Below are 13,325 nucleotides of genomic sequence, written 5' to 3'. Positions count from 1 at the left end.
GTGAAGCTGAGCAACTCTGCAAATGCTTAAGATTCATTTGAACTTCCTGTTCTATGAATGATGCACGTCCCTTGTCAAATTTTCTGTTGAGTTGGTGGTTCTTTTCTTATTAATTTATAATGGTTCTTTATGTATAAAGAAATTCACTCTTTCCTGGTATGATAAGTTGCAAGCATTTTCCCAGTTTTTAATTTAATTTTGTTTGCTTGTTTGTTTGTTTCACCTAAGTGGCCATTTTACAGCCTGGATTCTACTGTCACGTTCCCAAACTGTGAGTTACTTGATAAACACGATGGTGTTTAGAGATGCTGATACTGTTGATATTTTAAGGAATCAGATGTATAATAACACTGCTGAAATTCAAACTGCCAGCAGTTCAACAGCTCTAGATCTCAGAACCTTGGCCTGTGGGATGAGGGGATTAGACTAGATGCTATGTAACTTCCAGTCAGCTCTTGCGTCCTGTCCTTCCCTAAATCATTCCTACAGCTCCCGGGTACCCCTGGGCCAAGGGTCTGGCTGCCCACTCTGCTACTGGGCATTGCTGTTGGATGCAGATGCGGGAGGCTTCCTTGGCACAAGGGCCTTGCTTCGTCTGAGCCACAGACTCTCGTCCCCCTCCTTTGGGGTAAGCCTCTGCCATCACCTCCACTGAGCAAGTGTACTGAATTCACACCCAACACTCTCTGGCCTGCAGAGCACAAAGTAGACAGGAATCTGGGTCACCAAATATAGCCTTTAACTTCAGCCTTCCCCGCCAAAACCCCCAAAGCATCCTCTTACATGTCACCAAAGCCCCCGGCCCTGCCTTTGGAGTTGCTTTTTCGATCTATGCTCAGCACCTGCAATCGCATGAGAAGATACCCACTGTTTGTTTTCAATTACCTGGTTCATATAAGCAGTATAGACTTGGGGGCTTGGGGTCAGGTAACGGACTCCAAAGAACCTGAGCAGTGGTAACTGTGCTGGCCTTTGGTACTGCCATCATGCTCTTCTGGACAAATGCTGATTTCCTTCAGTTGGTCTGTGTCCTCCCCTGGGAAATTTATATTTCTTCCTGGCATCCATCCTACAAGATCTTCTCTGGCTACCACGGAGACAAAGAACTCCTTCCCCGGCTTTAAGAATGGCTCGTTTTAGAATTCCTCGCCAGCCTCTCACACAAGGCCCTGGTCTGGAATATAAGAAGCCCCTTTTCTCCCTCCTGCCCTAACTCACTGCCTCAAATGACATTTTCTGAGATCAAAAACTCCTCTTTGAAACAAAACAGCAAAACCCCTCTTCTGGCCTCATGGCAAAGGCCTGTCACTTAAGCACATAATTTAAAGGGTATTGGGGTCTTTGTAAAAAAGGAATATTCTCTACACCCTTCGAGCTGAGCTGGCCAGACATTTTTACCTTCAGAATCACTCCTTTGAATGAGAAATAAGTAAGACTGTTATATCCAAATGCTCCACTAGGATTGACTATTTTAAATGCCCTGGGCCAGGGCTGGGTGCTGGGGACACAGAGGTTAGGGGGTCGGTTTGCCCCCTGGTGACCCAGTGCAGGCAGCCAGGAGAGCCCATCGAAGTTCTAGCGGATCGGGCTCACAGCCCTGCCTGGGAGAAGAGCTCAGGGTAACAGGTTTGCTGATGTTCACCTTGGGAGGCCCAAAGCATCTCTGACCTCGAGAAGATGAGCTCTGGGGCAGGGGGATTTCATGCTGTAACAGCTCTGTTTGTGCATCAAAGGGGAGCAGAGAGAAGAGGGACAGCTGGAAGGAAGGAGATGCCCAGAACACCTCCCAATTTTGCCAGAAGTAAAGCCTGGGTCCAGCCTTGATGCAGCATGCCTGCCAGAGCCAGCCCCAAACACCCCTCTCAGGGCTGTGCTATAAACAGGCGTAGTGCTGCATACATACAGGGGGACAGACTCTGGGCCAAGGGCCCTGCAGGCGTTATTTTACTTAAACTATCCCCACTAAGAGGGAGAAGAAACAGGCTTGGATGAGTAGAATGATTTGTCCGAGGTCACCCAGCTAGGAACTGGAAGAGATGAGACTAAAATGCAGGTCCGTTCACCCAAAACTGACATGTTTAACCAGTTGCACTTGCTGAGTGGGACAGGGCCAGAGGGACACAGAAACCTTTGTTCTTCCACTGTTACCCGAAACAGACCAGAGGCCACCGTGGGCCTGGACATGTGATCAAGCGTCTCTACAGAGCAAGGACCCGTCTGATGAGCAGCAGATCACACGGTGTCAGGCTAGATGGAGTCTCAAAAAGCATCTCGTTTTGCAAGGGTTCAGATGTGCTCCAAGGAACCCAAGGGGCCAGCACAGCATCCAGGCCGACCACGAGGCTGGCCGGGGTCTCCATTCTCAGCCAGGTCAGCATCCTCATGGTCTTAACAAGCTTTTGAATAAGATACCATTTAGACAAAGGGATCCTTGGCCCCAAATGTTTACAGACCACTAAGGTCCGAAACCCTCAAAGTGTCTGGTGAGAGGATGTCAGAAGGTTGAGTTGCGTCAGGGGCCTGGGCTGGGCTGAGTGCAGATCCCAGGTCTCTCTGAGGTCCAGCTCCATCCTCGGCCCGGGAGCGCTTGTGAGAAAGCAGAGTATGCAGCGAAACCTGCTCCTGTCAGGTAGCATGTGCCCCAGGATGCCAGCACGGGGCGGGGGGGGTCAGGGGGCCAGGGTATCTGAGGGTCCCCAGGCACTGAAGACCAGCAGAGAACACCTGTGCTTCAGGTCAGAAGGCCTGGGTTCAGCCAACAGCCTGCACACAACATGAATGCAGTCAAGGGTCTTCACGTTACACACCAGAAGCCTGTGTATAATCCATGCTCTAGTCAGCAGAGCGTGGATTTCTGTGTATGTCCAAGTGAGCCTAGTTGCCTTGGCCCCTCTGAGTTTCATTTTCTTCAGCTGCAAAATGGGGCTCGTCAATCCTTCGCCACGGTATGTGTGCTCACTTTGGAACTGAAGGCCTATCATTTGATTTCCTTGTGCCTCCGTTTCCTTGTTAGCAAAAGGAAGTTAGTAATTCCACCTCCCCCATATCCTCCTGGGGGGTTAAATGACTCCGCAAAGCTAAAGCACCTGCGACAGTGTCTTGCACGTACTAAGGATTACACGTGTACGTATACATACATACAAATATCAGCGCTTGTTCTTCTTGCTGTTGATCACGTTAAGTCACTGTGGCTGTGTCTTTGTGCGTTTGGGTGGCTCTTGTTCTCTGGCAGGGGAGGCCCTCATCTTCTGTGTTGTTTGGTGCCCCTGTGGCACCTGGAATGCTCTTGAGCCCACAGCGGATGCTCTGTGACTTCAACCCTTCTTTCATCTCTTCAGTGTTCTTTCACCGAACACCTCCTGATGCATCTCCAGTCCCCAAAGGGTCCGGCAGAAAACCACTACTATTCTGAGTGGGCCAAGTGAAAATAACGATTGTGGCCGCACAGCCGAGGTGATTTGGGCCAAACTCAGAAGGCCTTTGCCTTTCACAACGGGTTAAAATGCCATCTTCTGGATTACTACCCTGACTCTGCACCTGGGTAGACAGACAAGAGAGATGCAGGAGGCTGTCTTCCTTTGCTTCTCCCACAGTGGAGAGGAAGCTCTGTCCAGAGCCTCTCAACACCTACGGCCATCCATCCCTGCTCTGGGCCTGCAGCACACCCACCTCGGGCAGGCCCAGATGTGCGGGGTCTCCCAGGGGGCAGGCCCCGGTCCTGGGCTCGGAATCCTGCCCATCTGCGCTGGCATTGTTCCTTCCAGCCTTTGTCTCCTGCCTTTCCTTCCCACAGCTTCATGCGGCTTCCAGAATGGTCCTTTCCAAGGATGTGTTGTCATCACACACACACACACACACACACACACACACCCCACCTCCGTCAGGCTCACGTTCATAGAACCTCCACCCCCGGCAGGCCTCTGCCTGCCCGTTTTGTCCACACACACACACACACACACACACACACACACCCCACCTCCGTCAGGCTCACGTTCATAGAACCTCCACCCCCGGCAGGCCTCTGCCTGCCCGCCGCAGCCATGCCCTGGCAGCCTCCGAAGGCCCCTGGGCCCTGCCACGGTGCCTGCCTCTGCACACAGGCCCTTTATAAGCCCCTTCAAAGGGGCTTTATGGCTGAGTACTTGCGGAAAATTTGCCACTTCCGGAGTTTTCTCTCTCTCTCCTGTCTGCCACTGGGGCAGGTAGGCCAGCACCCTTTTCATAACAGCCCAGTTTGCTTTTCCATCCAGAGTTTTCCCCAGAGCCCTCCGAGGCAGCCCATCCTCCTGAAGGAGGGAGACAGAGGCCACTATCCCTGCGTCTGCCTCGGCCAAGCTGAGCAAACTGGGTACTCAGGAAGGTCAAAGGGATAATGCCCCTGCTTCCAGGCAAGTTATTCCAGGACATCAGCTGTGCTCCCAGAAACTGAGATTCAAAATCCATTCCGGAATTTCAGAGCTGGGTGGTGAGCCTTGGCCCTGTCCAGTCTGAGTCCCTGTGTTTGATAGTGAGGGAAGCCCAGCCTCGGAAGAGGGCGTGACCTCCACCAGCCGCAGCAGCATTCCCACGACCACTTACTGGGCACCCACTGTGTGCAGACACTGCTCATTCAATCCTCATAACAGCCCTGCCAGGAAGGCTCCATCGGCCTTGCCTCTTTAAAGAGGAAGAAACTGAGGCACAGAGAGCCTAAGGAACTTGCCCCAGATCCCTTGGAAATATGGGATCCAAGATTCAAGCCCAGGCAGAATTCACCACTGCACTGTGTGCCTGGAAAAGCTTAGACCCAAGTCCTATAGCTCTGCCACTCACTTGCTGTGTGACCTTGGGCAAATCACTCCATCTCTCTGAGCTGCTGACTAAGATGGAGGAAATAATACCTACTTTTGGATAGCTAGCAATGATGCAGGTAGGCCTGCCCATAATGAGGGCTCAATAGATCAACCCATTCATTCTTGCCTGATCCTTGTAAAATCTGAGAAAAGCCCACTCTCACCATGAGATAGTGTAATGTGGTTGCCTCCCTTGTTTGCATTAATCCAACGTCAATTGGAACTGGTTTCCCAGCTAACACATCCAGCCTCGTGATGGAAGCCCATCCAAGTTCTTGTGTAAAGACAGGGGTCTGCAGTAGGACTTTCTCAGGGTCACAGGTAGATTTGCCTATGAGGTACAACTTTAACCTGAACTGTGCACTTTATGTGTAGACACCTTTCAGGAAACACATGACCATTCACGGAAAGCCTCTGTGCCTTTGCACATGCTGTTCCCTCTTCCTGTATCCTTCAAAACTCACTGTGGGCAGCATCTCCTCCAGGAAGCCTTCCCTGATTGCACCCATGCCCACCGACTCCTGGGGCCTCACGTCTTCCACTCTAGGTCTCCTTAGCACTCTGTGACAGCAATTACCATCCTACTTTCTTTTAGTACTTAAACCACTCCATCTCAGGGGGCTGCTTCTCATCTTCCCACTCGGTGGTCCTCACCTTTCCGAGTGCAACAAAATCCCCTGTGGAGCTCTTTAAACAGACACACACCAGGGCTGCACCCTTGGAGCTTCGAGGTAGGTAGGTCTAGCATCGGACCCATGGAATCTGGAGTTGAAAAGCTGCAGGGGTGGTTCTGCTCTGCACCAGCAGTGGGGAGCCCTCAGGGCCAGTCCTGCATCCTGGTCTCCATGGTAACCCCAGCATCCAACAGAGACCTGCACCCAGTTGGTGCTCAACAATTATTCACTGGATTAATGAGTTTTGCCTCTCTTTTCCTCCTATCCCCAGATTTTTACCAACCTCTATGCACAATTTTGAGAATACAGTGGGGAAGGAGTCAGGAGGTAGAGGGGAAGGAGAAGGCACTTCCAGGAAGAAAATGGGGAATTCAGTAATTCCTTGGCTAACTCGGGCCCCTAAAGGCCCTTCTGAATCTAATTGGTAACAACTCTAACCTTAACACCCTTGGTTTGGTGGTTCTTGATGGTTCTCAGAAGGGTTCCTCCTATGAAAGAACAGGGCAAGGGTGATTAACCCCATTTCACAGATGGCCTCAAAGAATTTCAGAGAAGGCAGAGGTCCAAGAGATTATTCTAGCAATAGATATCTCGTTTATATATTTTTAGATCAGGAATGAGGCCCATGGAGAGTGAGCTGCTTCTGATGGCCAGAATGAGAGCTCAGGTCTCTGGGCACCCATGGTCCCTTGGCTGCCTTAGGGGGGCTGACCCTGTGCAGCCAGGAGAAGGGAGGCTAGTAGCGGGGAGGGGGTTCAGCTGCCAGCTTGACAGCTCCACCTTCAAACAGACCCCCTGTCTCGCCCTTCCCCGACTTCACTCTCTTTCTTTATGGCTCCTGACGTTGAGCAAAGTTCTCCAAGGTCTCCGGGGTTCATGGGCCCACGGAGTCAACAGCCTGAAGTTCGGCCCCTGCAGCCCTCTGGTTGTTTCAGGTCTTCTCCCCAGTTAGAGCCTCAGTGCAGTGCTGCATGTGACACAGCAGGCGGCCTCTTCCCTGGAGAGGCTTCCAGGACAGCTCTCTGCCCACGTTCCAGCACAGCTTCCGGCCTCTGGTCCTCCCTCACACATCAGGGATTCTCAGGGCGCTTTCCTGGGCCCTCTTCTCCTTTCCCTCCACGCCCTCCCTGAGCCCATCTTGCTCCCACCCACGCAAGAGACCCCCAAATCTGCGCTTCTGGCCCATTTCTCTCCCGGACTCCATGGACCACCATGATCATGTCCAACTAAGCATCTAACACACATCCCCGAACTCAATATGTTTGCGATGAATCTCACCATCAACCCTCACAAAAGACAAACCTGCCCTCCTTCCTTCATTCCCAGCCTCAGCAACCCAAGCCCCAAACCTGGAAGGAGCCTCAGCTTTTGCCACCACCGCCCCCTTCTCTGGTCCCATGGATTCTTTTTTCTAAGCGTCTCTTGACTTCTTCCCCAGCCAGCTCTCCTTCCCACCACCCACCCAGCAGACAAGGCCTCAGCTGCCAGCCTCCCTGCTCCCCACACCGCGGGCCAGGGCACTGCCGGCCCGCAGCACCTTGCTCTGCCCGGGGCCCAGGCTCCCAGAGGGCAGGGAAAGGGAAGAGCCTTCTTGGACTTCCCATCACAGGGCTAGACGAAGAAACAAGGTTTTGTGGTGCTTTTCAAACTTTTTGCTTTTTGGCCACAAAATCATAGTTAAAAATAAAGTCACACTGCAAGCCAGTACACATGCACACATAAATTTTTAAATTGTAAAATTACAGCACTCTTACTACACAGTAGAGACAGACTCATATTTCCTATCCTGTTGTATTTATCTATTGTTCTTTTCTTTTTTTGATAGTTGGTTGCAACCCAGTGAATCGATTTTGTGGCCCACTGATGGGTCACGAGCCACAGTTTCAAAATCATCTGTCTACTGGAATGCAATTTAATTATAGAATGTGCACTTTGAGCCTGGTGGACGATGGATTGTAACCAGACCTGGTCCTCAGGGGGAGGACCCATAAGACCAAGGCTCGTCTGCTCGTGCGGCCCTTTGTGTTGGGAGTTTGGATGTGAATCCCACAGGCGAGGCGAGTTCCCTATGGCAGTCGACAAAGCTGTGCAGACTTCTGTGGTCGCCAGGGTCTGGTGGATCAGGCCTCTGTGTATGTCGATACACGTAAGAGGTCTGTATACGGGGGCAAGAGGCACCTCAAGTTGATGTGACTGGAAGTGTCTGTATGTAAGCGTGAGTCAGCGGGTGTGCACCCGCTCTGAGAGGATCACAGTGGAATCACAGGCTGCACCTCTCAGTGTTCCCGTGGACTTGACCCTACTTATCTGCCCTTTCCCGGCAGCCCCCCACCCCTTGTGGCAGCAGCAAGGGAAGGGCCCTGAGAGAAGTCCCAGGAGCCCAGCCAAACTCATGAAAGCCTCTGGAGAAGGGCTCCACCCTGAGGCCTGGTGGGTTCTCAGATGACACATGATTCATTGGGGCGGGGAAGGGAGCACACAAGGGAGAAAAAAAGAGAGGCATCCTCTTTTCCCCCCCATGTCTCCCTTTCCCCCGTGGCCACAAAAACATCACAGTTGTGACGTCTTGTCTTCTGAATCGTGGTCTCCGAGTCTCTCATTGGCCACGGCATGGGGGGCTACTTCTGTCCGTTCAACACCTCCTGTTTCTTCCGGTAAGACACGGCACATGTGACATTCCCAGGTACACCTGACCACAACAGGGTCTGCTGCTAGTATTTACCACTGCATCTAAATATTCTAAAACATGTAAACGTTTAAACCGTTAAGTCAGATGCGGGCACCCCAGCCCTGCTCAAAGCCCTCCGGTTACTCCCTGCACCAGGAATTATACCCTAACAACCTGTGTCCCAGGCCAGAGGCCCTGCCTGCTCGATCTCCCGGCAGCCCCCTCACTGCAGCCGGCTCCACCGTCCCCCGTGGGTCCAACACACTGGCCCTCGGCCCCAAACCTCTTCCCCCAGAACCTCACGTGCCTGATTCCACCTCATCTTGAAGAACTTGGCTCAAACGTTAATTAGCCCTTCAACAGTGTTGGTGCCAGAGGATGGGCTTTGGGGGACGTTAGTTTCTTCCCCCTATAAAATCCAAAATAGCTCACTCCCAACAGACACCTCCAAAGAAACTCCCAACTTAAGAAAAAAGTCATTTCAAAACAAATACTCTGACCCCACTTTCCAACCAAATATCCTCCAGACCCTTCCATATAAAATTCAGCTGCAACTGCTGACTTCCTAGTTTAAACACCTATCATCCATCTTTAGCGCTGATCATCATGGGAAATTCTTATCTGTGTGTTTACCTGTTTATTGGGTGTCTCCCAGGCTAGACCATAAGCTCCGAGATGGCAGGAGTCTTGCCTGTCTCCTTCAGGCCTGTATTCTGGAACGTAGTAGGTGCTCCATAAACAACTGTTGAATGAATGAGCTGACCGCATAGCCGTGGGCTGCTTATATGGAGATGGCTGTGCTCACCTTCACCCTCTCCAGGTTGCCTGAGACCACCTGAAAGGAGGAGGAGGGAGACAGTAGTAAGGGACTAAGGTTTACTGAATGCCAGACTCTTTGCAAACATGACCTCATTTAATCCTCATAACAGTTTCAAGAAATAAATACCAACGACGCCTGCAGCACCACCCTAACCCCATGGTCTCTGCTGGCTCCCACCTGCACATATACCCCAGAGGCACACCGTCAGGCGGCTTCTCGCCTGCCCTGTCCCCTCCCCAGGCGGCCCAAACCCCTCTGCATTCTGCTCCCACAATCCCCAGGCCCCAACCTCAGTGACAACATCAGCTCTAATGAAGCCCCCCAAAAAGGAAGCAACTAGAAATGCAGCCCTGGTGGGAGGCTGCTATCTATCAGGACACCCCCAGCCCGGGGGAGTGAGGGCGACCATTTACAACTTTGTGATCACAAAGGCAACAGAAAACATGCTCTGATATCAAAGTCTAAAGAAATAAAACGACTTAAGGTTGTGTCTACCTGATGTTTACGTCTGTGTCAACATGATACGAACAAAGAAATGGACGGGAGCTGGAAGGGGTGGAAGTGGAAAACGATGACTCGATGGGAGAGTGGTAAACTACGCAATGAGTGATTCTTCAAATTAATTGTATTATTGTTTAAATACTGGTTTTGAAAAGCAAATATTAGGTAGGACAGAGAGAGAGGGAGAGAAGTAGGGAGTGCAGAGGGAGGAAGGGAGGAAGGCAAGTCCTTTGCCAGTTTTTCCTGGAATATGACTGCTGTCTACAGAGCAGGGGGCCAGAGCAGCCCCTGCCACCAGCGGGCAGAGAGCAGTCTCTGGTAGCCAAAGAGAGAGGCAGAGCCAAAGGTGGGGAAAAGAGCCAGGTGTCTCACACCTGTCACCTGTCCCCAGAGCAGCAACCACAGCGGCGTCACTTCCCGCCTGACCCTCCTCGGGGCCTCAGCCTTCCTCCATCACCCCGAACCAGCACCCCATCTCTCCCTGCTCTCCTTTACAAACATCCCCTCCAGCTCAGTCCACACCCTATCCCTCCATCCCCTGCACCCCTTTCTCCTTCAAGAGCCAACTTAGAACTCTTCTCCCTGGAAGCACTTCTGGATTACCTTTCACTCTATGAGTCTTCAGCTTGCTAATGTCTGCCTTCTTTATACTGTAAGAGATTTCATCGTAGAGCAGCAAATCTTTACTATTTGGAAAGACCATAGTCTTTAAATCCCAGCTCTGCCACTCTCTAGCTGTGTTACCTTGGGCAAGTTACTTGACCACTCTGTGAGCGTCAGTGTCTGAAATTATAAAATAGAAATTCTGATACATCCTAAAGGGCTGTTATAAGGAGTCAATGAGATGAGATATATGTAAATAGCCCAGGAGAGTACTGGGCAAATAAGAAGCAGTCAATAAATGGTAGTTCTTACTATGACATGTGGCATGAAATTCTAAGAAAACAATCCTGTAGTTGTATTCTTAATTGCATTACCTCTATAAGAACTATATGTGAAGTCACTGAGGAAGAACACCGTCCCTCCTAAGTCCTCTGTCTCTCCCTAAAACTCATCCCTGTTGCCGTAAGAGCATGCAATCCACGGTCAGGGAACAGGAAGGCCCTCGGACCCCTAAGCCTTTTCATGCTCACCCCCCAAGACTCTGCCCACTAGGGCAGGGTGGCTGGTCCAGCTCGGGGCCAAGAAGGAGCTGGGAGAGGGGTGGGCTCGAGGTGGAACAGGAGCTGGAGACCCTGCCCCCTAAGATTCAATGCCTGGGAGTCGCCAGGTACCCTCACACCCGCCCGCACTAGACGCTGCAGCCAGTGGAACCTAAGAACATATGATTTCCTGGAGGGGCTTGGAAACCAGCCTCACGGTGGCTCCCAACCATCTCCCCATGAAGAATGCAACGTTCCTGCTATGCCCACATTTTGAAAGCTTTTGCCAACCAAATAAACTACAATAAAATGAACAATAATAACCACCATTTACTAAGGGACAACAATACGCCAGGTGCCTTACAAATGTTATTAATTTTTAAATATTTGTTAAACAAGAAGACGTTTATTTTCCCGTGTGTATTAATCAAAGGTACATGGACTCAACAACAGCCAGTCAGAGTTCCTGGTCAGCACGAAACAGCATCTGTGAGCATCATAAGCTGCTAGACCTTCACCCCCAAGCAAGGAAACATCCGGTCTGGCTGGCCAGGGCGGCCTCAGCAAGTAGAGTACAGGCGTACTTCCAGCAACTGCCTGAAACATGGGACTTGCTCTAGGTCCCTCCTCCTCTAATACTCCCGTCAAGGACCTCAAGTAGCAGACAGGGGACGGCTGAGCTAACCCAGTCCCCTCATCTTGCAAATGATAGGCCCACACCAGGAAGTAACAAGAGTCGCACCCCAGGTCACACGCCTGGCAGCGGAGGAGGCTTCCCGATCCCAGTGGAAAAAGGAGCCTGGACCCCCTGGGGCAGTGCTCAGACCCCCCCAGAGGGGTTGCCCTCCACCCGCCATCCCCCCGCCCCACCACACTCTGCACCGTGTCCCACCCGCCCCCTTTGACTCTGGGCTCTGGGCACACAGAGAACTCTCCCTCCATAAAAAGAACCCGCCTCCAGCAGGGCCGCATCAAGCACTGGCTTGGTTAGAGTGTCCACAAATATAATTCAAAACAAAACAGCACTAACCAGAAATCTAGGGAGAAGGAGACCTGAGAGAGCTTTGATTTTTCCCCTAATGACTGTGTTGATACTGTCATTCAGGTGTCAGATATCAAATTCTCTGCCCACAAATTGCTTTGGAAGCCCTTGCTCTACTGATGCCACACGCTCAGGGCTATCAGGGTATATTCTACTCTGCCTCCTAGTCAGCCCGCTTCCAATGTCCTTGTTTCTAGAAGAAAGGGCGGGGCATCCTAGGGCTCTTTAATATATATCTATGATATCAATATTATATATATAAAATAAATGAGTGGAAACAGGAAACATGCTTGCTACAGATTAGGTCTCCTGTCAACAGAAATACATTCTCAGAACATGCCTCATGGCCAATGAATTTTTATACACCACTGTTGTCTACAGATCCACATTATGGGAGAAAAGACTTCAAGATGCAAGTAGAGAGTTCTGTAAAAGACACCCCATTGCTAGGTTCTCTCATTCCAGACATGTTATCGTGGCTTAAACTAAGCCATTTGACTGGCGTCTGAGGGGCCCGCCCTACCATGTTTGAAATGCAAACAAATCTTCCCTTGAAATGTTCACTAGTTCCCCAGCGCCCACTGGAGCAAGGCTCAGGCGGGCTCGGTGGGTTGGGATGGGGTGAGGTGGGGTAGGGAAGGGCTGCTGTCCATGCTTCAAGGTCGGAATTTTCACCGACCCAGAACTTCCACACCCAAATGTATCTTGTCCCTTTCCAAAGAGACACGCCAGAAACTTATATTTTATTCTAACTACACTGCCATGCTTAAAAGTCCCAAGAACTCTTCTTCTAGAAGTGCCTCAGAGCCTGTGGCACACTCTTGAAAATCCTCAGTGCTGGAGAAGTTTCCTCCTTCAGGGAGGATCTGAGTTTGGGCAAGAGTTGAAAGTCTTTCTGAGCCAAGTCTGATGAATAAGGCAAGTGATTTTTGAGCAAGAGTGAGGTTCGGATATAAAATAACAAGACTCCATTTATGTGTCTGTGATGGGGTGTGTGTGTGTGAATATATGATTTGTAAACTAACTTCGGAAAGGGAAGCTCTTAAGAGATTTGAGCCATTGCAGTAACCCTGGAACAAGGGCATAGACTTTAAAAGTCATTGCTTCAAAGAGGTCAACGGGTATTGGCAGATACAAACAGGAGAGTACCAACCCAGGTCTGAGGTCATTACCTTGGAGCCCCACTTAGTGAAAGGTGAAAGTAACGAGGTTCTATCGAGGGCTGGAGCAGAATCCCCTCCGTGGCCAGGCGCTGGGCTGCGCGTACGTTAAGGAAGTCACCTCGGTGTAAAGGCTGGGAGGGCGCCGGGTGGCCCCTGTGGCTGGCCAGCTCTGTTCTGAATGACACAGCTAATTACGGTAAGTACTATTGCAGCTCTGGGCTGGAGCTGCCCAAACGGGGCTAGCCTTCCTTGTGTCACAGCTTCCAGATGAATCCATATTTCAGGGGTTAACAGCTCATCTGTAAATAAAATAAAATGTCCTCTGGGCCGCAGCCAGGTAGCCTATTCCTGCCTTTGGCCTGCATGTGATTAGCACGTTGGAGTAAAGGCAGGGAGGGAGTGAGGGGGCAGCAGAAGGAAGGAATCAGTGAGATATTTTTTTTAAACCTCTGAGAAGTGATTTTGGCGACTGATTTCCAAGAG

General features: G+C 51.0%; 1 protein-coding gene and 1 long non-coding RNA gene across 2 annotated transcripts in view; both read right to left on the bottom strand.

The window, feature by feature from the left end:
* LOC114487166 (uncharacterized) overlaps positions 1-8,923 on the bottom strand; it is a 33,989-nt gene extending 25,066 nt beyond the window's left edge. Inside the window, exon 1 of the long non-coding RNA XR_003681974.2 lies at positions 8,808-8,923. This is a non-coding gene — a long non-coding RNA (uncharacterized lncRNA). The remainder of the gene's footprint in view (positions 1-8,807) is intronic.
* Positions 8,924-8,955: 32 nt separating this feature from the next.
* Positions 8,956-13,325, bottom strand: part of LOC102976268 (5-hydroxytryptamine receptor 5B-like) — a 12,207-nt gene continuing 7,837 nt past the window's right edge. The window contains 1 exon segment of the mRNA XM_028496718.1: positions 8,956-9,009. Within this exon segment, the coding sequence (XP_028352519.1) occupies positions 8,956-9,009 (54 nt within the window).

The sequence above is a fragment of the Physeter macrocephalus genome, chromosome 2 (genome assembly GCF_002837175.3).
Source record: "Physeter macrocephalus isolate SW-GA chromosome 2, ASM283717v5, whole genome shotgun sequence".
NCBI lineage: Eukaryota > Metazoa > Chordata > Mammalia > Artiodactyla > Physeteridae > Physeter > Physeter macrocephalus.
This window is presented reverse-complemented; position numbering and strand designations above follow the sequence as displayed.